The sequence below is a fragment of the Podarcis tiliguerta genome, assembly GCF_965153285.1.
Source record: "Podarcis tiliguerta genome assembly, chromosome: 6".
In the NCBI taxonomy this organism is placed as follows: domain Eukaryota; kingdom Metazoa; phylum Chordata; class Lepidosauria; order Squamata; family Lacertidae; genus Podarcis; species Podarcis tiliguerta.
Window position 1 is genome coordinate 2,330,861 of NC_139539.1, and position 27,939 is coordinate 2,358,799.

Here is a 27,939-nt window from a genome sequence, read left to right on the forward strand (position 1 = left end):
CTGCCCAGAGAGGCAGGGGCAACCCAGACAGATGGCTGAGGTAGAAATAATAAAGATTATTGCTATTATTACGATCACTACGCTTAACTGCAAAGGATTAGTTCATTTTCTCCTTACAGCCGCTGGACCCATAATTGCATAGCCGAGGAAATCCAACTCCGAATGATCCTTTTACACCCGAATAAACATATATATGAGACACAGCCCTGTCTGAGCGCCTTGCAAGAATGTAGGTGGCTTGTGAGGGGTGCAGGCAGGAAGCATGATTTTGGTGACACCTGGTTTCCTTTTTGCATTTATGTTATTTGTGGTGGTGAAGCCCTTACGATAATCTCCACTGAGTGAGGGTTTGTAGACGGGCCGTGTTGCTCCTTGATGACCATAAATAAGCGATAATACTATCAGGTTTCTTGCAGCTGAAATACCGTCCTCTGGCCGTCCATCTTGGTGGTGCCGCAGGGCATTAGAGAAAAGGCTGGCATCTCCCTCCACGTGTGAGCTACCACCATGGTGCCAAGGGTCACAGTGCCTGCTTCCAGGTCCACAGGGTCAAGGTGCTCCACAGAGCTGGAAAAAGGTCTTGCTAGTTATGTAAGTGCTTTTGAATTCTAGTGCTGGAGGAGACTTTTGAGAGTCCTATGGACTGCGAGAAGATCAAACCTCTCCATTCTGAAGGAAATCAGCCCTGAGTGCTCACTGGAAGGACAGATCGTGAAGCTGAGGCTCCAAGACTTTGGCCACCTCAGGAGAAGAGAAGACTCCCTGGAAAAGACCCTGATGTGGGGAAAGATGGAGGGCACAAGGAGAAGGGGACGACAGAGGACGAGATGGTTGGACAGTGTTCTCGAAGCTACGAACATGAGTTTGACCAAACTGCGGGTGGCAGTGGAAGACAGGAGTGCCTGGCGTGCTCTGGTCCAGGAGGTCATGAAGAGTCGGACACGACTAAACAGCAACAACAACAACTATCAGGTGGAGCAATTTCTATTCCTCTGTAGCTTACGCACACTATCAGAAAAAGGATGAGTTATTTAATGGCTCTATATGTTTCTGGACTTTATTTTGCCCTAAAACAATAAAAAATATGGGGAGGGTTCATGGTAATGGTGTGAAAGGGGAGAAGGCAGGCAGCAACTGAAAACTGAATAAATGAGCAATAACTGGAGAAAGAGCCAAGAGTCCACCTCTGCTCCCTTGAGCCTGGCCTTGCACCCTAGAAGAGTCATTACTTGGTCTTTGTCTTTGCTTTCTTATGTATTTTGTGTTCTCGTTTTGTATTTTTATGTTGTGAACAGCCCTGTATCTTAGGATGAAGGATGGTATACAGATTTTTTAAAAAATAAAATAAATAATAATAAATATACTGGTGGGAAGGTTTAAGGATGGTTCCTCTGGATTTTTTAGGCACTGCTTCCCTATATTCCCAAGGGCAAAAAACTTTTCAACGTCATTCTTTTGAGTCCTTCATTTTTTTAAAAAATAATAATAATATAGGTCTTTATTAATTTTCAAGAATACAGCTGCGCAAATCAGTCAAAGGAAACAAAAGAACTGTGACAGTAACCGTAACTGTGCCCGAATGAGTTGCAGAAGTTGTCTCTCGTACGTTCCTCCACTGAAAAAGTAGTTGCATAATTTTCAAAGAAGGCTTCTCCATGACAAAGAAGCAACGAGATAGTTCTCTGTGTTATGCCGTGAGAGCTTTCTGGCGAAACGTATGCAAAGACCTTTTCAGAGAGAGGAAGCCTTTAAGGGCACCAGCTGAGGGCCGGCTCAACAGCAGAATGGGAAGGAGCGGGGCAAATTTGGATTGCGGTCCTAGCTCACTGTCCGCAAAAACTCCTCCTGATCACAGAAAGCCACCCAAGATGTGGGGGTATGTTTTAAGCTGTTTTTAGTTTTTTGTTGATTTGATGTGGTGTTAGAATAGAATAGAATAAAATAGAATTTATTATTTATACCCTGCCCATCTGGCTGGGTTTCCCCAGCCACTCTGGGCAGCTTCCAACAGAGTATTAAAATACAGTGGTCTGTTAAACATTAAAAGCTTCCCTAAAGAGGGCTGCCTTCAGATGTCTTCTAAAAGTCTGGTAGTTGTTCTTCTCTTTGACATCTGGTGGGAGGGCGTTCCACAGGGCGGGCGCCACTACCGAGAAGGCCCTCTGCCTGGTTCCCTGTAACTTGGCTTCTCGCAGTGAGGGAACTGCCAGAAGGCCCTCGGCACTAGACCTCAGCCCATCGGCTGCATGTAGATGTTGAAAAGCATGGGGGAGAGGACAGAACCCTGAGGCCCCCCACAAGTGAGAGCCCAGGGGTCTGAACACTCATCCCCCCCCCTTTCTGAACACGGCCCAGAAGGAAGGAGCGAAACCACTGTATAACGGTGCCCCCAGCTCCCAGCCCCTCTAGACGGTCCAGAAGGATGTTATGGTTGATGGTGTCAAAAGCCGCTGAGAGATCCAGCAGAACTAGGAAACAGCTCTCACCTTTGTCCCTAGCCCACCGGAGATCATCGACCAGTGTGGCCAAGGCAGTTTCAGTCCCATGATGAGGCCTGAATCCCGATTGGAAGGGATCCAAATGTTGTTGATTTTATGCATCGTTAAGCTTTGGAACTCCCTCCCCCAGTGATGGCTACGAATCTGGATGGCTTTAAAAGAGGATGAGACAAAGTTATGGAGGAGGAGAGGACAATTGATGGCTACTAGCCAAGGTGGCTCTGCTCTGCTTCCATAGTCGGAGGCAGAAATGCTTCTGGATCCCAGTTTCTGGAAACTACAGCAGGGGAGAGTTGGTCTTGTGTTTGAATCCCATTTGCGGGTTCCCCACACTCATCTGGTTGGCCACTGTGAGAAGAGGATCCTGAACTAGATGGACCATTAACCTGATTCAGCAGATGTTCTTCTGATGTTTCTGAGTACGTTTCTCAGTGCATTTCCAAACACAATTCAAAGTGTTGGTGCTGACCTTGAAAGCCCTAAACGGCCTCGGTCCAGTATACCTGAAGGAGCGTCTCCACCCCATCGTTCTGCCCGGACACCGAGGTCCAGCGCCGAGGGCCTTCTGGCGGTTCCCTCACTGCGAGAAGCTAAGTTACAGGGAACCAGGCAGAGGGCCTTCTTGGTAGTGGCGCCCGCCCTGTGGAACGCCCTCCCACCAGATGTCAAAGAGATAAACAACTACCAGACTTTTAGAAGACATCTGATGGCAGCCCTCTTTAGGGAAGCTTTTAATGTTTAACAGACTACTGTATTTTAATGCTTTGTTGGAAGCCACCCAGAGTAGCGGTGGAAACCCAGCCAGATGGGCGGGGTATAAATAATAAATTATTATTATTATTATTATTATTATTATTATCATCATCATCATCATTATCATTATCATTATCATCATCATCATCATCATCATCATTATCATCATCATCATCATCATGTTCTTATGCTCTTGTTTTTTAACGTTCTTCTTTTCAAGACTACCTGATCCCTTATACCCCATCCAATAACTGAGACCTTTGGGGCTGTCTCTGTTTGTGGCACCCATGGCCCAAATGCATGTGTCGCAATGCTGCCATGCATCCAGGTTTTCCTGGACGTTACTGGGATTTCAAAGGCGGAATTGACATCTGGGTGGGTTTCCGAAAGGTGGCACTTTAACCGGGATCTTAGGCAAGTCAATCAATTGTGTGTGTTTTTGGTGTATCCTATTTTAAAAAATCAACAATTTTGGGGCGTCCTGGTCCTTTACTTTTTGAAATATGTATCGTAACTGCTAGAGGCCATCTGTTCAGTGTTGTGGATCTTGTTCCATCAGGCATTTTAAGGTAGTGTTTCAGTTTACGATATAGTTTTTTCAGTTCGTTTCATGCATGATTTGTCTTTCTGTCCACAGCTTAGAAGTGTGAGGGATTAAGCAGTATATGAATGTCTTGAAAAAAATAAAGAACAGAGCAAAATCTCACAGGAAGCAGCCAATAGTGAACCGCTGGAAAAGGTTGCCTGCTTCTGTCTGCAGAATTCGATGCCTTATGAGGAACGGCTAAGGGAGCTGGGCATGTTTAGCCTGGAGAAGAGGAGGTGAAGGGGTGATATGATAGCCATGTTCAAATATATAAAAGGATGTCACATAGAGGAGGGAGAAAGGTTGTTTTCTGCTGCTCCAGAGAAGCGGACACGGAGCAATGGATCCAAACTACAAGAAAGAAGATTCCACCTCAACATTAGGAAGAACTTCCTGACAGTAAGAGCTGTTTGAATTTGCTGCCAAGGAGTGTGGTGGAGTCTCCTTCTTTGGAGGTCTTTAAGCAGAGGCTTGACAACCATATGTCAAGAGTGCTCTGATGGTGTTTCCTGCTTGGCAGGGGGTTGGACTCGATGGCCCTTGTGGTCTCTTCCAACTCTATGATTCTATGATTGTGTGGACACTGAGCCCAACTCATTGACATGACGTTCATGTTTCTGAACATCCACAGATTCCTGGCAGGCTTCTGGCCAAAGGAAAACAAAAGAAATGCAGAAGAGGAAACATGGGTTATTTTATTGAAGGAACCCGCAAAATATCATGCCAAGCCTCTGGGCAGAGAGTTACAGCCTAGAGAGCTGGGAATGGGGGTGAGCGTTTATCAGGCAGGCGAGGAAGAAGAGTTCTCCAATCAAGGCCCACTCCAGATCAAATTGTAGAGTTGGAAGGGACCCATTCTAGGTGGATGTGCTCTTTTTGTTTTGGATCAAGTGGGATCCTCTGGGATGCAGGTGCAGGTCTCTGGCCTGTTTTTAAACAGATATGTTTTTAAACTTCTCCAAGTGTGCCATGGAATCGTCCTCAACGTTGCTGTGGTCCACGTCAATGATCACTTCACCCTGCAAAGGTGGCGGGGGAAAGCCATTAGGATTGCCACATTTTTTAAAAAAACAAGGGCTCTGTGTGTCCTTTCAACCACAACCCAATCTGCCCCATGGCCTCAATCTGACCCTCACCCAAAAAATCAGGCCAACCCACCCTGGACCAACTCAGATCTTGTCCTGAATCCGGGGGCACAGCTAATATCATACCCTCCAACATTCCTCAAATGGAAATAGGGACATTTCTCACTCTCTAGCCAACTGACCCTCCTTGTGTTAGGATATAGTTCCGTTCCACCTTAAGAGGAACAGGCATGGCTGTTGTGTGTCACATGCCTGTTTACTTCCAGCACAAGTCTGCTGGGAACATCCGTTGTATATTGCTTTTGCTATTGCTGTTTGCTGGAGACGAAGGGAAGCAGACATGTTTTTCCTTTGCTCCTGAACTATGCTGAATAAATTGCTGTAAATAATGTGCACACATGTCTCTGTCCGCCACTTCTGTTGTGAGGATTTATTCACTCTGCTGATAAGAGCGTGCCGAGTCTCTAAACGTATCTGAGGCTCGTGTCGCTGATTGATGCTGTACTGGGAACTGGAGATCACCCGGCTGCCGGCCAGTGGCTGGAGCCAGCTGGGGGCCTGCCAAATGCCCCCATCTCCCCGGAAGACGGGGGAGACCTTGACCCCCTATTTTTTTTTGCCCCCCTCACCTCTGCAGAGTATTTTTATCAGAAAGGGGTCACAAGTGCCACCACCATGACACCAACGAAACACAGCACACAAAGTTCAGGCTGTTTCTCTGTGGTTGGAGTACAGGGGTCATGGAATCGTAGGACTGTCGAGTTGGAAAGGACCCTGGGGGTCATCTAGTCCAACCCCCTGCAATGCAGGGATCTCATAGCTCAAGCTAAAACCTTCCTGCTTGTTCATCAGACAACCACGCAGGAACGAAAAGCCAACACAAGGCTGGCAAGCGCATTGCCCCACACTGACCTCCACCATCTTGAATTCAGGATGATTATAGTCAGCCCCCATCAGGTTGGGCATTTTCATCTGGTTCTTTTCCAGGGCATCTGAAAAGTGTAAAGAAGAAAGTCGTGTTGGCTTTAGAGATAGTGGCAGGAAGTCTTACTCATAGCTGTCAACCGTCCCTTATCTGGCGGGAAAGTCCCTTATCCCAGCGCCGTGTCCCGCTGCTGTCTCTTATTGATGATGTCCCTTAAATTTCCCAGGTTTCAAAGGAAGCAGCTCCTCTCCCTCCCTCCCTGCTGGCCAGGGAGGAAGGAGGCTCCAACTGTGTTGCTTGGCTGTGTTGCTCACCCAATAAGGAGTCTAAGAACAACTGGGGGGGTGGAGCTTGCAAGCCTTGTGCCGATCAAATCAGCCGCGTTGCCTGGGGACTTGCCTTTGCTCAGCGCTTCCCAGCGGAGAGGTGACAGTGGTTTCCCTTGCTGCATCCCCTTTGCCGGGTTGCTGCGCTGTGGGAACCACCGCTTGAGGCTTCGTTTGGCTGCTGGCTGGGCTTTCTGCCTTTGGCTTGGAGGGGGTCAGAAGTTGAACATACCTGTGCTTGGAAAATCCCTTATTGTGGCTGCTGATCCCTTATTTTTAAGGCTGCTGGTCCCTTATTTTCAAATCTGTAAGTTGACAGCTATGGTCTTACTTCTGAAGGCTGGAGTCATTGCACTGCCAAAACCCTTCTCCTGCCTATGCACCACCTTCAGGCGGAAAACCCAAGTTGCCATTTGTTCTGATTCAGAGTTAAAGAGCAGGTTTTTCTAGGGAGATTGGAGGGGCGAGGAGCACTCAGACACAGACTGGGGAAAACGTGGACCTGGGCCTAGAAAGCATGGAGCAAAACGTACGTAGGAATGAGCCCTTCCGGACCTATCCAGAATACTGCAGTCAGAAGCAGCGTCTGGGTGGGAATCGAAAAAATGTCTGGGGAAATCCGTACGTATGGCAACCCATGTTAGCAGTGTAGTTTTTGGTGATTTCCCTCAAAAACAGGAAATTTGCCAACACAGCTCAACAACTTTGTGCAAAAAAAAGATCTGCAACTTTTCTGTCCAGATTTTCACTGTTTGAAATATGGCAACCACCCTAAGCAAACATCACATCTGAAGGCAGCCCTGTTTTGGGAAGCCTTTAATATCTGAACGACTGTTGTATTTTAATATTTTGTTGGAAGTCACCCAGAGTTGCTGGAAACCCAGCCAGATGGGCGGGGTATAAATAAATACATTATTATAAATTATTATTATTATTATCATCTTACCATTCATCCTTGGGACGCAAGTGCTGGCTATGGCATTCTGTATATATTCCTTTAGTTGGTCTTCCTAAAACAAGAGGAAGAGGAAGTCTTCATTATGGTTGATACACAAACTGCATATGAAATCAGTGTTAGTCCTCCACACTCAAGTAAGGGGACGACAACAACAACAACATTTCTATCTATCCTGCCCTTTTCTTAAACCAGGAATCAAGATGGCTCACAGAAATTAAAACAACACGGATAAAATATGAAAACATATAAAGGCTCATTGTTGAAAAGCAATTAAACTCTAATAGAATTATTATTATTATTTGAATATGCATTTTATTTATTTGTTAACATTCTTATATTACATCGGTAAACATTGTCATATTACATTACAGGACTTGCTATAATATAATTTCCAACATGTATACAAAAATTATATACAAATTTTATATACCTAGAAAGAAAATGAAACAACAAAAAAAGAGAGAAAACAAAAACAAAATCCCCACCAAATCATATACATACCAACACACTAGACTTCCTGTCTTTCCCATTGTATATTCCTTTTTTACAAATGAATGTACTCTTATTATTGTATATTTCTTTACATTTTAACTAATACATTCCTATATCAATATGTGCTCTTTAGAATTAAAACAATATTTACAAAACCTACTCTATTGAAATACTGTTCTGAGTTTGGGTCGTTTCCGTTGCTGAAGGAGACAGGCAAGTTTCTTGGTGAGTTGATGGCCCCTAAGTATGGATCCCTAAGTATGGGGCGTGGGTGGCACTGTGGGTTAAACCGCTGAGCCTAGGACTTGCCGATCAGTGGTTCGAATCCCTGCGACAGGGTGAGCTCCCTTTGCTCGGTCCCTGCTCCTGCCAACCTAGCAGTTCAAAAGCACGTCAACGTGCAAGTAGATAAATAGGTACCACTCCAGCGGAAAGGGAAACAGCGTTTCCGTGCGCTGCTCTGGTTCGCCAGAAGCGGCTTAGTCCTGCTGGCCACATGACCCGGAAGCTGTACGCCGGCTCCCTCGGCCAATAAAGCGAGATGAGCGCCGCAACCCCAGAGTCGGCCACAACTGGGCCTAATGGTCAGGGGTCCCTTTACCTTTAAGTATGGATCATTATTATAAGAGGGGAAGTTGCTTTGTGCTGGAGGACAAATGGATGGGCTGCCTCCCTCCCATGGCTGAGATCTACAACCTGAGATCCTTTCAACAGCGGGCATCAAACCTGAGACCTTACACACAGGCAAGGCAGGTTTTGGATCACTGATCAGGACGGAACAAACGTTAGAAGGGGAAAAGTTCCCAGAGCACTATGTGGGAATTCTCTAGAAAGCCTCTTGAGATGCTAAGCCACAACCTCCTGGGACCTGCCAGCTTGAAGAATTCCTGTTCAGGCTGCATGCAATTGTATACCAGGGAATCTCTCACAGAGCTAAAGCCACTATTTCCTGAAGAATTTTTATCTCCAGATTCTCAAAGAGGGTGGGGAGAAGAGCAGAGGTGGGGTGGTCTAGGCGATGTTTCTGAAAGGTCATACAGTGGTGCCCCGCAAGACGAATGCCTCGGAAGACGAAAAACTCCCAAGACGAAAGAGTTTTCCATTTTCTGAGTTGCTTTGCAAGACAGATTTCCCTATGGGCTTGCTTCGCAAGACGAAACGTCTTGCGCCTTTTTTTTTAAACCGCCAATGCATTCCTATGGGAAACCGTCAATACACAGTGGTGCTTCGGCAGACGAAAAAATTCACATGACGAAAAAACTCGCAGAACGAATTAATTTCGTCTTGCGAGGCACCACTGTATTTGGTTCCAGGACCTGAAGTTCCCCACCATGCCTTAAATCCTTCAGGAGATAAGACAGCAATTCCGTGTGCGCTCTTGAGTAGCCCAAGACAACCTCACACTTACATTAATGTCGCCGACTGAGGGAAAAGTCACAGATATTGCTGTTGTCCTGCAAAACGAAAGAAAGGCAGCATGAGAGGACATGCCAGTGTCTCCATCGCTTCCTCCTTGGCTGCTTTCTTGTGCTTAGTGATATTTCATTATTTGTCGTATTGAAGGTTTCCGCTACTGTTTTCCTCCTCTCACCTCCCTTCAAATCCTTCCTCAACACCCCGTACTTCTTCCACAAAAGGGCTGTAGATTCAAGACGGACAAAAGAAAGGCCCTCTCCCCTTCACACAATGCAGAGGAAGGTGCGGGGAGCTTGAGAGAGGAAGGAATTCATTTCCATCCATTTTTGGAGAGGACCAACCTGATCCAACATTCCCAAACTAGCTTTCGGATTAGACTAGAACCCCCAGTCGGACAGCACACATTTTGCTTTGGGTTTTTGATGTACAAGAAGTACATGTGAAAATACATGTACTTCATAAAATATCCACCCATAAATTGTGTCATCCTAGTGAACGCACCAAACAGAATTGAAAAGTGTCTATTTAGTGTAAAGCAGGCATAGCCAAACTCGGCCCTCCAGATGTTTTGGGACTACAATTCCCATCATCCCTAGCTAACAGGGATGATGGGAGTTGTAGTCCCAAAACAGCTGGAGGGCCAAGTTTGGCCATGCCTGGGGTAAATAGTATGTATCTTGTACTGTATACAGAAAATGCAAACGACAGGATGCAATGGAACAGATTGCTGATTGGATGCCAGCAAAACTGAAACGGGTGGAAATACCTGCTCAAGTCATTCTGAGCCTAAATATGAATCAGGAAGGCACACCTTGTGGGAAAATGTCCAGCCTCATATATGCCACCAAAAGGGGGGGGGGCGGGTTGGTCTTCATGGGCGTGAGAGGAAAATGCCATGAACTGTGCCCTCTCTGCTACAGAAAGGAAGCAGCATTTATGATGCTAATGAGCAGATTGACTAATCAAGGTTTTAAGTGCACATGTTCAGACCTGCCACTGAAATTTCACATACCAAGAAATGTGATAAAAGAAATGGAATAAAAGAAACGAGAATGTTTAAGGGGTTTGAATGGGCCATGGGGTGCTTCTTACATCCCTAGAAAAAAAACAAAGTTTTAAACTTCATGTATAAAAACAGCCATAGACTTGGAAAAGGCCCCCAGACCATCTTCTTCAACTGAGGATTTGTTGAAGGACGGGAAGAATACTCAGCTCAGTACCTGCCCGTTTCCGGTTGCAAGAAGACTTTCATGGTGTCCTCCATCTGCTCATAGCCAGTATCCCATTTGTGCTCCTGCAATGGAACAACAGAAGGAAGCCCAAGTGAGCACATTGCCCTCCAAAGTGACGCAAGTCTGCAGCAGAGGGAGAAAATGACAAAGGCTCTACCCTTTGCAAATGTACTTAGAGAAATGTGAAACTTTTAATTTGTAAATTTGAGTTTAAAAGGGCGGTGTGTGTGTGCGCGCGAGGGAGGTAGAAGTGTTCAACTGTTGATGTGCAAATTAGCAATGAGGCCAGAAATCCTACGGACTTGTTTTTAACTTTATCAGCCAGTTTCTAAAACATGGCACCAGGCATCTGGAAAACCTGGGGTGGAAACACCTGCTCAGTTCATTCAAATCCTGAATATGTTTTGGGGAGGGGGCAGGGGGGCCTTGGGGGGGGGAGCCCAGCAGGGGAGACAGCGCAAGTATAACATGTCAGGAACTGCTGGCCCCTGGGAGTGAGACATAAATTCTGCCTACCATGTCTATGGTGCAGACGGGTTCGTTGTCTGGGTCTGTTTTGACGTCTATTGTTGAATGGACTATCATGACACTTTTGCCGTCTTCGATGAGAACCTTGGGCGTTTCTGCAGATCTGATTTCCAACTTCACTTTCTTTGAGGGGTCCATATCTGCAAGCTGCAGGAAGTCAGAACGCAATTAAAAGCAGCAGTGTAAGGAAGCAGAGAACCAAAAGCTCTTGCAGGTACTCTTATTCTAAGTTTAGTCCTCCTCCTCCTCTGTCGACTCAGGAATTGCCACCCTTTCAATATTTCCCAAAGGCCTTTTTCTTAATACAGTCATACCTCGGGATAAATGTGCTTCAAGTTAAGTATTTTCGGGTTGCGCTCCGCGGCGACCCAGAAGCAACGGAGCGCGTTACTTCCTGGTTTCGCCGCTCGTGCATGAGCAGACGGTCTAAATGACGTCACACGCATGCGCGGAAGCAGCGAAACGCGACCCGCACACGCGTAGACGCGCGGACGCGGGTTGTGTTCGCTTCAGGATGCGAACGGAGCTCCGGAACGGATCCCATTCCCATCCCGATGTACCGCTGTAGTGGGGATATGAAATGTTATCAAAGACCAAAGAAAAGCACTTCAGAGAAAATACAGGGTGTCAGCCCTGAACAACTTTCAACTGCCCCATTACATTTATATTTAAGATGCCAAGAAGGACCAGTGTTCTGGCACTTTCTGTTTGGGGGGGGGAAATATTGAGTGCATTCTGAGAACATGTGCCACATTTGTTTTTGGAAACCTATCATTAAGCTTGCATTGTCTGAAGATGCTTCTCTAAGGCTCTGTGATAGTTTGCTTGGCTGCTGTCCCTGACCCCGGTTTCTGCAGAAAAGCCGATTGACGTTGTGTTCCGATTCCGGGTGGTGGGGAAAGTGGAAGCTTTTTCAGGTTTTCCATAATGGGCATCTGGCTGGCCCCTGTGAAACAGGATGCTGGACCAAATGGGCCATTGGCCTGATCCAGAAGATGCTCTTCTTATACTGAGTTCTTCAGATCATTTGTTAATTGGTCGAGAAGATGTGAGGCTTTAACAATGAATCTGCAGCAGAATGCCAAGGGAATAAATTTTTCACCCAGTCACACTGTGGGTCATAGGGTCATAGGAGCCAGCGCCCAGGGGCCATAGGGTATTCAGCCCCGCAAAAATATTTGAGGGCTGGGTGGGTGTCAGTGTCAGAGCACTTTCCCTCGCTGGAAGTCTGTCGAATCAAATCAGTCAAATCAAAAATTTAAAAAGGAGTGGGAATGTTTTGATGAATATATGGCAAAATATTGCTCAGAAAACATTTCGCTAATATGCCTAGATTAAAATGTGAAGTACTGGATGGAAGAAAAATTAGTAAGGACAGATAATAAGAATATATAGATGATTTGAGAAGATTGTAGAATGCAAAGATTATTGTGAATTGTATAATGTGGAATTGTATAATGTGGAGGAAATCGAGTGGGGGCGGAGGGAAGTGGGAGGAGGGAGAAAAGAATAATAGGATGGACTGAGGAAATGGAAATGTATGGGGGGGATGGGGAGGAAATGGTGTTGGCTTTGGTACATCTGTATTGTAATGCAATATGTGAAAACCAAGAAAAAAGAAAAGGGGAAAAAATATTTGAGGGGGCTGAGTCACCTCAAATGATGGGCATGGCCACTCAAATGGTGTGTGAACACTACATCATGTGATTGGTTGTGTGGGTGGGGCTTACCTGCCCCCCTAATATTTTAGTCAGGTTGGCACCCTTGTTGTGGCTGCAAATCAAAGGGTGGTTTCACAGGGGTTTCTGCCCCCTCAGAATTCAACCTTCCTGAAGAACGACCAGACACAGCCTTTCTTCCCCCAGATCTCTCAATGGCAGTTGTCAGGTGGTGGTGTGGTTGCTCAAGAGCAAACAGGCAAGACTCCAACCTGTCTTTTCCAGGCTTTATTATTAGTACAACCTATTTACAGTGAAGGGATGCGGGTGGCGCTGTGGGTTAAACCACAGAGCCTAGGACTTGCCGATCAGAAGGTCGGCGGTTCGAATCCCCACGACGGGGTGAGCTCCCTTTGCTCGATCCCTGCTCCTGCCAACCTAGCAGTTCGAAAGCACATCAAAGTGCAAGTAGATAAATAGGTACTGCTCCGGTGGGAAGGTAAACGGCGTTTCCGTGTGCTGCTCTGGTTCGCCAGAAGCGGCTTAGTCATGCTGGTCACATGACCCGGAAGCTGTACGCCGGCTCCCTCGGCCAATAAAGCGAGATGAGCTCCGCAACCCCAGAGTCGGCCACAACTGGACCTAATGGTCAGGGGTCCCTTTACCTTTACCTATTTACAGCGAAGAGCGTCACAAGTTCATGTCTGGCTCAGTCACTAGCAGAATCTGGGAGTGGGCGGTCCTTGTACCTCCCCCAGCATAACAGTCGCGTGACCCCCATCTTTCTCCTCCTCTCCTTGCGTCGAAACCTACTGCGCAGCCTTGGCGCTGGCAAAGGGGTCCTTCTCTCCTCTCCGGCTTGCTCAGCCTCGGCACTGAGGCTCTCCCTAGCATCCCCTGGTCCCACCACCTCCTCTCCACTGGAGGTGGGGCTTTCCTCCTCACCAGAGGAGGAGCTGCTTCGCAAGACCTTCAGAGGTTCCCCATAACACAACTGCCCTCCCCCCTCTCGCCTCTGACCTGATGGCAGTTCCCTGACAGCAGTGTTGTGATAAGCAGTGAGAACTCACCCCTGGTATCATTTCTTTCATCTTGCCCACTGTTAGATCAGAAATCTGCCAAAAGAGTGAGGAAAAAACCACATGAATGGACAGTTTAAACGCAGCAGTGGCTCCATCTAAAAGTAGGAACAGCTTATTTCAAAGGCAGAGCCAAAGGGAGCAACGTGAAGAGATGCCACAAAAGCAGGGAATTCTGCTTTCAGTAGTGGTGGAGCCTAGGCTCGGTCAATGGAAATCATGATTAGCAAATGCAAGTGGAAATGTTTCTTTTTCAAAGGTACAAACTCATCATCAGATGGCAAATTCCGGAAAGCTTGCAAGCAGCCAGATGGCTCCAGTAACAAAAAAGAACCTAAAACCAGCAGTTCTAGTTGTGAACGCTTTCAAATTATCCACTCTTGCTTGCCTCAAAGTGCCACTCAGCAAATCTCCATCTACTTCCTACCTCTGATATCCCTGATCTCGGGCTGTGTCTGAAGACTGAGGACCAGAAATATGAGAACCTGCAAGAAACTGAAATTGCCTCCCATCCCTAGGCGGGGCAGCGGCAAAGTCGGAACCAACAGAGCCAATTCCACTGGTTCATCCATATAGCCTTGACCTCACCACTGGTCTTCTTTGCCCCATCCAGGTGAGCGGCAAAAACGCCACTGTCAGGAGGACAGAAGGACCTTTGCTCTGACAGCAGCCACCGCTGACTTTCTCCAGTCAGAATTAATGGTGCATCACCTTTAGAGGAAATTCTGTCACAGGCACAGAAGTGGACATGCCAACAGATTCAAGGAATCAAATATCTGCTCACTCACCGAGTCACTAGTAGCGTCGCAGTCCAAGTCTTTCTTGAATAGTTCCAGCACGGTGTTCAGGATACCGGTTGGTATGATGACTTGAGTAATGCCATCAGGTCTTTCGGGAGACCCTTCAGAACCTGGTGCTTCACAGACATTTGAAATTTCATTTCCATCTCTGTCACGGACTACCGGCTAAAAGAGAAGGTAAGAATAATGGTTGCATCATTTGAAAACTACCCAAAAACATAATCCACATTTACATTCGATGGGATGTAGGACCTTGGCCACCTTCTTTTTTCTTTGTTCCTTTGGTCATTTACAAGTGTGTGTGTGAATTACATCCTCCTTGACAGGGCCTTCTCTGTGGCAGCCCCTGAGTTGTGGCATTCCCTCCCCACAGAGGTGGACCTGGCTCCTTCATTATCTAGTTTCCATTGGATGCTGAACATGAACCTCTTTGTCCTGGCCTTTGACACTTCAGATACATATTTTCAGGAATCAAACTATTCTTATGACCAGTGCTTTTTTTCCCCTAAAAAAAATGTTTAGGGGTACTCTCATTTTGACTCAAGACAACCACCATTTTATAGTTCAAATCAGGAAAAATGGACAAAAGTACAAAGATTCACAAAATGTTTAGGGGTATGTGTACCCCTGTGCATCCCCAGAAAAAAGCACTTCTTATGACTGTAAATTGCTTTCAATATTGTGATTTTTAATTGTTATAGCCTGTGCTAGAATCTTACCGTGAAGGCTGGGTAATAAATTTTGGTCGCCACTGAAATTTTAAAGCCCAAAGTCCACCAATGAGTTATGGTTCTGTTTTGTTTTGGTTTTGGGTGCTCTTTTTAAATTGCATTTATGTTTTATCATGATAAACTACCCTGGGGGCACTTTCTAGGGCTAAAGGGTGGTATAGAAATGTGTTTGTTTCTTCATTAAGGGAAGTCGTAGTCCCACCCTATTCTGCCTTGGTCAGACCTGAACACCACCATTTAAGAAGGCTATTGATAAACTAGAAGGGGGGGCAGAGAAGAGCAACAAAGATCATAAGGGGAAGAAGAAGAAGAAGAAGAAGAAGAAGAAGAAGAAGAAGAAGAAGAGGAGGAGGAGGAGGAGGAGGAGGAGGAGGAGGAGGAGGAGGAGGAGGAGGAGTTTGGATTTGATATCCCGCCTTTCACTCCCTTTAAGGAGTCTCAAAGCGGCTGACAATCTCCTTTCCCTTCCTCCCCCACAACAAACACTCTGTGAGGTGAGTGGGGCTGAGAGACTTCCGAGAAGTGTGACTAGCCCAAGGTCACCCAGCACCTGCATGGGGAGGAGCAAGGAAGCGAACCTGGTTCACCAGATTACGAGTCCACCGCTCTTAATCACTACACCATGCTGGCTCTCATCATAAGGAATGGTGGAGGGAGTTGGGAATGTTTAGCCTGGAAAAGAGGAGACTGAGAGATGATATGAGAGCCATCTTCAAATATCTATAGGGTTGTCCCATGGAAGATGGAGCAAGCTTGTTTTCTCCTGCTCTATGGGTAGGATTCAAACCAATGGCTTCAAGTTACAAGGAAGGAGATTCTGACTGAAGTCAGGAAGAACTTTCTGACAGTGGAATAGTCTTCCTCGGAAGGTGATGGACTCTCCTTCCTTGGAGGTTTTTCAGCAGCGGTTGGATGGCCATCTGTCATGGATTCTTTACCTGTAATTCCTGCATTGCAGGGGGTTGGACTGAATGACGCTCAGAGTTCCTTCCAACTCAATAATAATAATAATAATAATAATAATAATAATTTATTATTTATACTCCGCCCATCTGGCTGGGTTTCCCCAGCCACTCTGGGCGGCTTCCAACAAAATATTAAAATACCGTAATGCATCAAACATTAAAAGCTTCCCTAAACAGGGCTGCCTTCAGATGTCTTCTAAAAGACTGGTAGTTGTTGTTCTCTTTGACACCTGGTGGGAGGGTGTTCCACAGGGCGGGTGCCACTACCGAGAAGGCCCTCTCCCTGGTTCCCTGTAACTTGGCTTCTCGCAGGGAGGGAACCGCCAGAAGGCCCTCGGTACTGGACCTCGGTGTCCGGGCAGAACAATGGGGGTGGAGACGCTCCTTCAGGTATCCTGGACCGAGGCCATTTAGGGCTTTCAAGGTCAGCACCAACACTTTGAATTGTGAACGATGGGGGTGGAGACGCTCTTTCAGATATACTGAACTCTACAATTCTATGACTCCATGATTCCAAATAAAACTGGCTGACAAGATGTTGGACTGAACGGGCCTTTGGTATGATCCAGCAGGGATTTTCACATGTTCCTATAACCTTCTGCCTCTGCTTCACAGCTGAGCAGATCCCATGCTTTTGTCAAAGTCAAGGGGTACTGGCTGCAGAAAATGAACACCTCTTGCTTCGCTCCTTTAAGAGCCTTCACTGGGCAATTTCAATTCATAGAGAGGGGGGAGGCTCTGAAAGATCATGAAAAGTGAAACTAAGTGCAAGAAGATATAACTGGCACAAAGCAGAGCTATCCACACTTACCTTGAACTTCATGTTCAAGGAGTCATCATATACTTCTGGCAGCCCGTCCATTGTATACTGCATTGTTCCCCGCTCACCAATAGGGCATTCCTCTGGGAAAATGACATGGAAAATGATTTGCAGCATCTGACAGGGCAAATAACCATGGGTGATGTAACTATTGCCTTCGCACCTGGCCTGAGGCTTCCCGGAAGCCTGTCTACTCTTGCAAAGCAATTCCTAAGTCCTTAAGCTACTGCCCTGGCAGAGTAATGTCTTCCTCCATGAATAAATCTGACTCGGGGCTTATCTGCACTCACCTTTTGCCCTGCCCTTTCCAGGCACAGGTCCATGCTTGAAAGCTCCAAGTCCAAACATCATCATCATCATCATCAAGATGAATTTTAACAGGGAGAAATGTAAAGTATTGCACTTGGGCAAAAAAAATGAGAGGCACAAATACAAGATGGGTGACACCTGGCTTGAGAGCAGTACATGTGAAAAGGATCTAGGAGTCTTGGTTGACCACAAACCTGACATGAGCCAACAGTGTGACGCGGCAGCTAAAAAAGCCAATGCAATTCTGGGCTGCATCAATAGGAGTATAGCATCTAGATCAAGGGAAGTTATAGTGCCACTGTATTCTGCTCTGGTCAGACCTCACCTGGAGTACTGTGTCCAGTTCTGGGCACCACAGTTCAAGAAGGACACTGACAAACTGGAACGTGTCCAGAGGAGGGCAACCAAAATGGTCAAAGGCCTGGAAACGATGCCTCATGAGGAACGGCTAAGGGAGCTGGGCATGTTTAGCCTGGAGAAGAGGAGGTTAAAGGGGTGATATGATAGCCATGTTCAAATATATAAAAGGATGTCACATAGAGGAGGGAGAAAGGTTGTTTTCTGCTGCTCCAGAGAAGCGGACATGGAGCAATGGATCCAAACTACAAGAAAGAAGATTCCACCTAAACATTAGAAAGAACTTCCTGACAGTAAGAGCCGTTCGACAGTGGAATTTGCTGCCAAGGAGTGTGGTGGAGTCTCCTTCTTTGGAGGTCTTTAAGCAGAGGCTTGACAACCATATGTCAGGAGTGCTCTGATGGTGTTTCCTGCTTGGCAGGGGGTTGGACTCGATGGCCCTTGTGGTCTCTTCCAACATTATGATTCTATGATTCTATGATGATGATGATCATCATCATTATTATTACCCTGCAAAAATCTGCTCTTTAGCGCTCAATGGGAGCAAACGTCTTTGGGTTTCCCTCAGATTGCTGTTTGCTCCGACTGAGTTTTAAAGAGCAGGTTTTCATGGGGAAAGCCCAGAGCAAAAACAAGGCTACGTGGACACCGAGCTTTAAACCGCAGGCTGTGCCTGGAAAGAAAAGAGGAAAGGTAAGTGTCGTCTCCCTTGGGAGGTTGTGGAGGTTTTTAAGCAGAGGTTGGAAGACCACCTGCCATGGATGATTTAGTTGAGATTCCTTCATTTTGCTGTATTTTTAATCTTTGTTGGAAGCCGCCCAGAGTGGCTGGGGAAACCCAGCCAGATGGGCAGGGTACAAATAATAAATTATTATTATTATTATTATTATTATTATTATTATTATTATTATTATTATTACAGGGGAGGGGGTTGACTGGATGACTCTTGGGGTCCCTTCCAACTCTGTCATAGATTCTATGATAAGCCAGAACAGGTTGCTAAGAAAGAAGGATGCCAGAGGCTGTAGCTTTGGTTCCTGAGCACTATTCCAAAGCTACGGTTCAGTCAGTCTGAGAAAAATGAGCATGCACATTCTCTGCCGAATGCCCACTTGCAAGATTCCCATTGCGACGCGCAGGATTTCCTTGGCAGGTAAGTCAAAGTGGAAAGAACTGTGGACAGGTTGAGGACCACTGGAGGAGCTGTTTGCCCGGACACTGAGGTCCAGCTCCGAGGGCCTTCTGGCGGTTCCCTCATTGCGAGAAGCAAAGCTACAGGGAACCAGGCAGAGGGCCTTCTCGGTAGTGGTGCCCGCCCTGTGGAACGCCCTCCCATCAGATGTCAAAGCGATAAATAACTACCTGACATTTAGAAGACATCTTAAGGCAGCCCTGTTCAGGGAAGTTTTTAATCTGTGATATTTTACTGTATTTTTTTATTTCTATGGAAGCCGCCCAGAGTGGCTGGGGAAACACAGCCAGATGGGCGGGGTACAAATAATAAACTATTATTATTATTATTATAAATACTTATTCAGATAACCACCTGGGTTAGATATAGCGGAATGAACAGGGTCCTTCATTCATAAAGCTTGTGATCACTGTGGGTTATCTTGGTCCTAGTTCGCCACATACCTGGGGCACTGACCTGAACCGAGTTAAAAGGAGCAGTATAGAAGAAACAGCCTTGGTCAACCTGGTTTCCTCCAGGCATTTTGGACTACACTGGCTGTGAGCTGAAGACCAACACTCCCAGAGGGCACAGGTGGACCAAGGCTGGCGTAGAAGGTGCCAGCTGAGCTTACCAAATGCTTTCTTCATTTTCTCCTCTATGTGTAAGAGCACTTTCTCTGCTGCTGGGCACATCTAGAAGAGAGAGAAACCCGAAAGGCATTGAAACAGACTCAGATGCTGTTAACATGTTTTCATGTGAACTGTGTGCACCAAGCATATTTCTGCACAACCTCAACAGACAGCAGCACACCCCCCCCCCCGTAGGTTCTCTTTCAGGTCCATCAGACTCACCATGCCAGGGAGGACTTTAGTGAGGGTAGAATTAAGAAATTTGTTCACAATCTTCGGAAGCATGCTGTGGGGAGGGAAAGGGACTTCGTGAACATGAGGTGTTGGGAGACCTGAGCTGAGAACAAGAGCCATCGCTTCTTTCCTGGCATCAAAACCTATGAATGCGGCTGCTTTTAATAAGAGTTGCCATTGATACACAGCCATCCTCATAGGTTTTGAGACCAGCAAAGCGCAGGGAACTTCTGTTCACCAATGAATTGAAGTTTTTTGGGGGTCTTTTTCCTCCAGAGGGTATCTAACAGCTTGTCCACACTTCCACTTGTCCTGTGCCAACACCCCAACCCCAGTCTCCAGGGAAGCTACTTTTATCCCTGCTGGGGAGCAAATACAAATACCATATTTTTTGGTCCATAAGGCGTACTGGACCATAGGGTGCACCTAATTTTTAGGGGGGGGGGGGATCAAGAAAAAAAATCCATCCCGCTCACTGTCTTGGCTTCCTCTTTAGTCGCGCACAACCTCTCCAGCCGGGAGAGGCTGCGCGCAGCTTTGGCAGAAGCCAAGGAAGTGAGTGGGGTGGATCCCGCTCGCTGTCTTGGCTTCGTTTTTAGCCGCGGGGCTGGGGCAGGGGAAGCCCGAGCTTCCCTCGACCCCAGCCCCCAGAACAGGCAGCTATCTGCAAGCCTTCCGAGAGCAGCGGGAACTCCTGCTGTGCTCGGAAGGCTTGCAGATAGCTGCTTGAAGCCCCCGGAGCGCAGCCTTTGAAGCCTCCGCAGAGCAGTGGGGTGAAGGCACCTGCTGCCCTGTGGAGGCTTTGCACAGGGGACAGCCTTTGAAGCCTCTGCAGGGAAGCGGGGTGCCTTCACCCCGCTGCCCTGCGGAGGCTTTGCACAGCCATCCCCAAACTAGAACAGCGAGACGGAGCGCTGTGCAGCCGTCCGTCTCCCTGTTCTGGCTTTGGGCTTAGCCGCACAGCTTGCATTCCCTCTATAGGACGCACACACATTCCCCCTTAATTTTTGGAGGGGGAAAAGTGCATCCTATAGAGCGAAAAATACGGTACCTCCTGCGAATCATGACTTGTTTTCTACCCTCTGGTTGAAAGCATGCTAAGGAGGTTCACATGGTGTCTTCATTGCATGTCTTTAAACACCAGGCAAAAACATTCCTCTTCTCGCAGGCCTTTGGCTAATGAAACCATCTATGGCAGGAGTTGACAGCCTAAGGCCCATGGGCTTGCATGCACCGCACTAAACCGGTGCGGAGCAGAGCGGGGACCGCCTTTGGCAACGCTGGCTGGCTTCCCATTGGCTGCAGGAAGCTCAAACGTCTGGGACCCTGTGTGATCGCCATAATGACGAACACAATTTTCTTCTCTGCCACTTCTGATAGCAGTTGGCAGGGGGAGTCTGGGTCCTAAGACGTGGCAACCGGCAACACAAAGCAGCTTAGCCTGCTCAGGGAATGCCTTGCAGACCAATAGCGACGGGAAACCTTTCGACTGGATGCTGCCATCAGAAAACACAGGACGAAAACACCCCTATTCTGCATATTCAGAGAATATGGACTGCAGAGCCAGAGCAGAATTCAAAGCTCTTCCTTGGAATCTTGCTGGGACTCACCTGCTGGGAAGGTTGGTTTTGCAGCTTACCAGCTCCACCATACAACTCCTTGATTTCAACCCGAGTTCTTCATTCTCATCGTATTCCATGTAGCTGACTGTTATCATGCTTGATTTTACCGTGATCTCCATGGTGCCACCTATGAAGCTGCACAAAATGAAAGCTGGTTCTTAGGGACAGCAGTTTCTGACATACTTGGCCCTCCCTCACACTTCACAGTGACCAAACCGTTATCTACCGTATTTTTCGCTCTATAGGACGCACTTTTCCCCCTTCAAAAATGAAGGGGAAATGTGTGTGCGTCCAATGGAGCGAAGAAGCCATAGCCCCGCTACCCTCTCCCAGCTGGAGAGGTGACGCGCGGCTATGGAAGGATCCTCTTTAGCCGTGCGCCACCTCTCCAGCTGGGAGAGCGCGTGAGGGGCTAAAGAAGCCATAGCCCCGCGACCTCTCCCAGCTGGAGAGGTGACGCGCGACTATGGCAGCAGCCTCTCCGCTGCGCCTTTCCACTGCTCCCTGACCTGCTCTTTGGGGCTGGTGGTGGACTTCCCCCCACCAGCCCCAAAGAGCAGGTCGAAAGGAACCTGAAGCCTGGAGAGCAAGAGGGGTCAGTGCACACCGACCCCTCTCGCTCTCCAGGCTTCCAAGGTAGCCGCCTGAACACACCTTAAACGGCACCTTGTTTTAGAGCAGGAAAACAAGAGGGGGGAAATTCTCCCCCTCTCTGTGCAGCGCCTCCTGCCAATTCGCTGAAGGGGCGCTGGGCAGAGAGGGGGAGAATTTTTTTTCTTGTTCTCCCCCCTCTAAAACAAGGTGCGTCCTATTGTCCGGTGCGTCCTATGGTGCGAAAAATACGGTAAATTCAGAATCTACTGGCTGATGAGAAGTGAGCCCATCAAGCTCTGGGGGGCACCATGTTGGCCATCCCTGACCTAGTGCACCCTTGGGATCACCTAAAGGACTGGACTGCTGCTGTGTCTTTCTCCGAACCACCCTCTGAGATCTTGCCCTGTACTTGGAAGCAAGCTCTTGCTCACCTTTTCCCAGCAATTGTTATCTGAGATGTCACGTTCATTTCGATGTTCCTAGGTTCTAGCAAGCGTATTTGAATCACGGGGGGCTGGATATCTTTAACTTTCAGCCTATGGGACAAAAGACACAATGCATTGAAGCAGAGAGACCATGGAAAGAACAGGCATGGAGTCAAAGCAGCCATCAGCGTAAAGCTCTGATTCAATAGTAAAATGAGGGTTTTCTGGGGGAAAGCGCTGGGACCCCAAAACAAAAACTGGGTGGGGGGGGAGAGGTTACTATATTATGCGTTTTTGTGTTTTTTTATAGTGTAAACCACCCTGGGATCCTCAGGTGGACAGCGTAATAGAAATTTAATAAATAAAATAAAAAATGCAACTCATTGGGGAATAAATTAGGAGAAATATATCAGCTTCTCTTTATTTCTAGTCTTTATTTTCCACATCACTTATTTATTCTTTAAAAAGTCTTCGCAAAAAAAATCATCAGCACCGTGGGGGAAAATTTTCCTAATCTGCACAGGCTTCTATGCGCTTCTGCCAAATTTACATATTTTTGGCAAAGCAGTTTTTCCCTAATATAATGCATTGTTGTATTTACCCATCCCCAATAAAGTATGCATTTTTATAGACACTGTTACCCCAGTCAATACATTTTTAAATAAAATTCCTTCCCCATACCGACCCAAATGTTTGTGTGACATGACAGCGCTTTCCAAATAATAATAACAATAAATTTGATTTATACCCCGCCCTCCCCAGCCAAAACCGGGCTCAGGGCGGCTAACACCCGATATAAAAACAAATTGATTGAAATACAACTTAAAAACAAGATTAAAATACAACATTAAAACATTAAAACAGGTCATTGCAAGAGGCTGTCACTTATAGTTTTTGCATACAGGGACAGCATTCCGTGGGCCAAGTTAAAATATGTGTTGATCTTCTCAACTTCTTCCAGTACACTGGCATTAGTTCGCCTGTCCTCCCAAGTGATATGTATAATTTTTCGGAGACACCATTGATAGAATCTTTTGAGGAGTTGGAGATAGCGTTTGTAAGTGGCCCATGTTTCACAAGCATACAATAAGGTTGGTAGTTTGTTTTGCATTTTGGTTTCCCTGCGAATGTCCCTCTCCTCAAACACTCTGCACTTCAATCAGGAGAAAGCTGCACTTTTACATATTTTTTCATATTTTACATTTTTTTTATATCACTTGGGAAGACAGGTGAACTAATACCAGTGTACTGGAAGAAGCAAAGATCACCAGTGTTGAAGCAATGATTCTTCAACATCAGCTTCGTTGGATTGGTCATGTTGTGCAGATACTTGATGATCATCTTCCAAAGCAAATACCGTATTTTTTGCTCTATAAGACTCACTTTTTCCATCCTAAAAAGTAAGGGGAAATGTGTGTGCGTCTTATGGAGTGAATGCAAGCTGCGCAGCTATCCCAGAAGCCAAAACAGCAAGAGGGATTGCTGCTTTCGCTGTGCAGTGATCCCTCTTGCTGTTCTGGCTTCTGAGATTCAGAATATTTTTTTCTTGTTTTCCTCCTCCAAAAACTGGGTGCGTCTTATGGTCTGGTGCGTCTTATAGAGCGAAAAATACGGTACTCTATTCCGAACTTTAAAATGGAAGGTTTAAAGACTCACTCAGGGCAAATCTTTAAAAATGTGGTATAAACACTGATAATGTGGTAACACTGGCCTGCGAGCGCTTTACCAAGGGTGTCCTGGGCTTTGAAGACACTCGAACTCAGGACACAAGGGAGAAACATGCTAAGAGGAAGGCACGCTTGGCAAATCCACACCGTGATCAACTCCCACCTGGAAACCAATGTCCCCACTGTGGAAGGACGTGTGGATCCAGAACTGGCCTCCACAGTCACCTACGGACACACCATTAAGACCATATTCATGGAAGACAATCTTACTGCAAGGGATCGCCAGAGAAGGTCTTCTCGACACATTTCTACTGGCGCACTGGCATGCCAGGTCCGCTTCCAGTTGGTACAGGCTGACATAGCACTCCCCCTTCCCAAAATGCCTCACCCTTTGATGCCTTTGATAGCTTTCGCGCCACCCTGGTTTTTGGCCGCAGATTCTGCCAGTTCCTCCATAATTTTGCTGTCAGTCATGGATTTCTTGGAAGCTGAAAGAGATATGCCAGCCCGTGAATTAGACCAGTAGAGCCCGGTTGCCATAGCTCACTATGAAGCAGCCCACAGGTAAGGCCATTCCTCCATTACTATTAGAATTGTAGAACTGTGCAGTTGGAAGGGACACCAAGAGTCATCTAGCCTAACCCCCTGCAATGCAGGAATCACAACTAAAGAACCCTTGACAGATCACCATCCAGCCTCCATTTAGCTTCTTATTAGCAGGACATCCCCTCTCTAAATTTCCCCCCTTTAAAGAGTTAAGTCTAGTCAGGGTTCTTGTTTAACCAAGATTTTAAACCAGGCTTTGTAAAGCTTCCTTATAGGGTTTGGGTACATGATGACTTTAGGGACATGGGTGGCGCTGTGGGCTAAACCACAGAGCCTAGGACTTGCTGATCAGAAGGTCAGTGGTTCAAATCCCCGCAACGGTGTGAGCTCCCCGTGCTGGGTCCCTGCTCCTGCGCACCTAGCAGTTCGAAAGCACGTCAAAGTGCAAGTAGATAAATAGGTACCGCTCCGGCGGGAAGGTAAACGAGGGCCTGGCATGCTCTGGTCCAGGGGGTCACGAAGAGGCGGACATGACTAAACAACAGCAACAATGTGCCTGTCTGGTATGAAAATCTGATGTGTCTCTAAAGGACCACAAAAACAGAAAGATGCGTTTTATTCCCATTTAAATCATTTTAACTGAGTTGCATTGGAGGTGATTTTGGGGAGGTATATTTCCTTTTCTTTTGAAGTGTGGGGCTTGCAGGGGAAGCGGAAGCCAAAACCTGGTCAGGCCGGTCTAGTCTAACCAGGCAAGAAGGCTGAGTCAAGTCCAGGCAAAGGTGAAGGCAGATCTCGCTGAGCAGCTCCCAGTGGCTGAGCTTCAGAAGATGTTGTCTCAGCAAAGAGCTGAGTCCGTCTATGCAGTGGTTGGCCCTGCCTCCCTAGGGAGCTAGGTTTATGTTGTGTTTATGGTGCATAAGGGAAGAACTGGTTCTCTGAGTCTGAGCAAGCTACATCCTCAGTTCAGGAGAAGCCTGGGAAAGGGGATAAGGGTCTTTCTCCCCCACCCAAAGTGGAACAGCCTGTTCCCTTCCTCATCCGCTTCTTTCTCAGGGTAGCGAAAGGGACTGGTTTGGGAGTCATGGCAGATCGAATTGCTTCCCAGGAGAGACATATTTGTACATCCAACAAGTTTATGCTTAAGTTTATGTCACTTACCGACCATTATTGTATGTTTATCAATTTTCGCCATGGGCTGACGGCACTCGGAGGTTTCGTCAGAAAGGGCTGCCCGGCTGCAGAACAGCAGCAGCAGGCAGACCTGTGTTGCCTTGAGACAGAGCCCCATCATGCGTCACCACCACGGACGGAAGAAAAGGGAGAAGACGAGACCGAGGACCTGAGGTGGAAGGAGCAAACGTGGAAAAAACAAACCCACAACAACACGTTATTAGTTTGGCTTATGAATGAATTACGGCGGTTGAGATTTAGAACCCAAAATGAGGGACTTTGAGGGTGTACAAAAAGTGAGTTCGAATGTGTCGCCAGAATTTCTTCATTCAATTAAATGTCTAAGTCACAAAAACATTAAGTCACCATTGCTGTATTTTTAACTTGTCTGCGGGGAGAAGCAAATGAGCTCTTACGCAGCCGCAATTACTTTTGAGAAGATCTGTGAATCAATCCGCTCCATTTTTTCCCCCAGTGGAAATTATTTATTTATTTAGAATATTTCTTAACTGCTTTATATTCCCAAGAATCTCGAAGTGATTTGCAACAAGATGAAAACCAGATGCAATAGGACAGAATTCTCAAAACGCTGTTCAGAGTAGAGGTCCAGTCCCTGAATAAGATAGGAGTGGAATGCTTCACTGGAGTCCTAGATTCACTCTGTACATGCCTTATAACGCAGAGCAAACCTCTCTGCTCAGATTGAAAGACCTATCTACTACCGTTTTCTGTTTCCCACCACATTTCATTTATTTATTTAGCAAGGTTTATATATCACTTGATTGTTTTAAAAAACCACTTCTGGGTGGTTTACAAAAATGTAAAATAAAAAACTTAAATCTGTTGACTAGAAAGTTAGAACTAAGTATTTAAAGAATGATTTTTGCAACGTGGTTTTTATTCATTTTCATCTTTAAACTGTTTGACATGTTTGCACTGAGATATAGCTCTGTTTGCATTAGAGCACATGACATGCAACAATTTCATAAAAACAAAACAATAAACAGTCAAGAAGAAATTAAAATCAACCATAAGCTAAAAGCACCTCCGTGCCTCCGTGCCGAGATAGGCTTGCCTAAAGGAAAATATTTTAAGTGGGTGTCAAAAGGCACAAAGTCCTGAAGTGCAGGTGCTGCCACACTAAACTGAGCCCGGCTTCAGCTAGGGAGGCTGGGATATAAATAAAATTTTATTATTATCATCATCAAACTAAATTCTAATTGATGTTACATTTTAGGGTTTGTCCAAATGACCTGTTTACCCTGCATTTGCCATGTTTTGTTTGCCTAAGGCTTACTTGGAGGTTAGACACAGTCCTGTCTTTACTGAGCATTCATTCTGATTTATTTGGGGGCCGGTTATATGAGAATGAGCCTTCTTGATTCGCTTGCACAAAGCTTCTGCGGAGGTCAGACTACGTCTATGCTTTATTGAGCATCTGTTCCGATTTGCTTGTGAGGCGATTCTATGCCTTCCTGTAAATGGTTCACTATTTTCACACTTTTGTGCACATTTTCCACGTCCCTTTCCTAGCCACGGAAGTGGATTTGTTGCACCAGGGTAGGTGCTTCCGGGCTGTCACTATTTTCAAGCTGGATTCAATCACACCCTGGCAAATTCAGGGCAATTCAAGCTGATCTGGAGTTCTTGCAAAACAAACCTGCTTCCCCAAAAGATTGGAGTCTTTTGCAAGAAGGAAAGTTACAGGGAAATTCACTGGACTGGCACATGCTTGCTTTTGATGCAGCAGCATCTAACCTCCCTACAAGCAAATCAGAACGGATGTTCATTTTAAAAAAGTTGTCTGCAAGTGACTGGTAGCAGAGCGCTTTATACCACGCTAATCTTGCAAACCTAAATTTCTGATATGTGCTTGTTTCCCTCCTGCCAATTAACGGCGGTTTGGAGGCTCTCTGAATTAGCTGCAAGCAAATGGTGACATGCGAGCCATTTTGGACGTAGTAGTAATTACAGGCTCGTTTCATAATCCCACTCGATGAAAAGGACTTTTTGTGCAGAGAATGCGAAATCAGCAAAGTCTCCAGCCTCAAAGGCCGTCTCCAGAACCTTTCTCTTTCTTGATCTCCTACCATCAGAGGTATCTTTGGACAACTGCATCGCTCACTTACCTGTCCGGCTGGACTGGAGATTCCTCAGGAGCAGACAGAGCTTCACCTGCTAATCTCCTCTTGGATGATAGGGAAGCGCCACATATTATATACTCACACCAGGAATGAAAGAACCAATTCAGAGCTTCGATAAGCGCCGGGATGTGCAAAGTGAGCGCACGGTGGCATCTTCCAAGGTAAATATTTTTACTGACATATTGGAAAATTTTGGAGATGTCGCCGAGTGCC

General features: G+C 46.5%; 1 protein-coding gene across 1 annotated transcript; it reads right to left on the reverse strand.

The window, feature by feature from the left end:
* Positions 1-4,733: 4,733 nt before the first annotated feature.
* On the reverse strand, positions 4,734-27,786 carry LOC310680608 (BPI fold-containing family B member 6-like). The gene is made up of 16 exons (XM_083447499.1): positions 27,712-27,786; positions 25,571-25,751; positions 24,252-24,351; positions 22,203-22,307; positions 21,166-21,312; positions 19,544-19,607; positions 19,324-19,384; positions 16,844-16,935; positions 14,325-14,501; positions 13,528-13,572; positions 10,788-10,946; positions 10,260-10,333; positions 9,032-9,077; positions 7,120-7,183; positions 5,835-5,914; positions 4,734-4,856 (listed from the first exon to the last, which is right to left on the reverse strand). Exons 2-16 carry the CDS (start codon positions 25,701-25,703, stop codon positions 4,770-4,772), a joined length of 1,434 nt encoding a protein of 477 aa, XP_083303625.1. The 5' UTR covers positions 25,704-25,751; positions 27,712-27,786; the 3' UTR covers positions 4,734-4,769.
* Positions 27,787-27,939: the final 153 nt, after the last annotated feature.

Coding starts and splice junctions, on each gene's coding strand:
- LOC310680608 (XM_083447499.1), bottom strand. CDS start 25,703: ATGATGGGGCTCTGTCTCAAGGCAACACAGGTCTGCCTGCTGCTGCTG. Junction 22,308..24,251: donor GCTATCAAAGGCATCAAAGG/GTGAGGCATTTT, acceptor TTTGTCCCATAG/GCTGAAAGTTAAAGATATCC. Junction 10,334..10,787: donor CCGTCTGCACCATAGACATG/GTAGGCAGAATT, acceptor GTTCCATTGCAG/GAGCACAAATGGGATACTGG.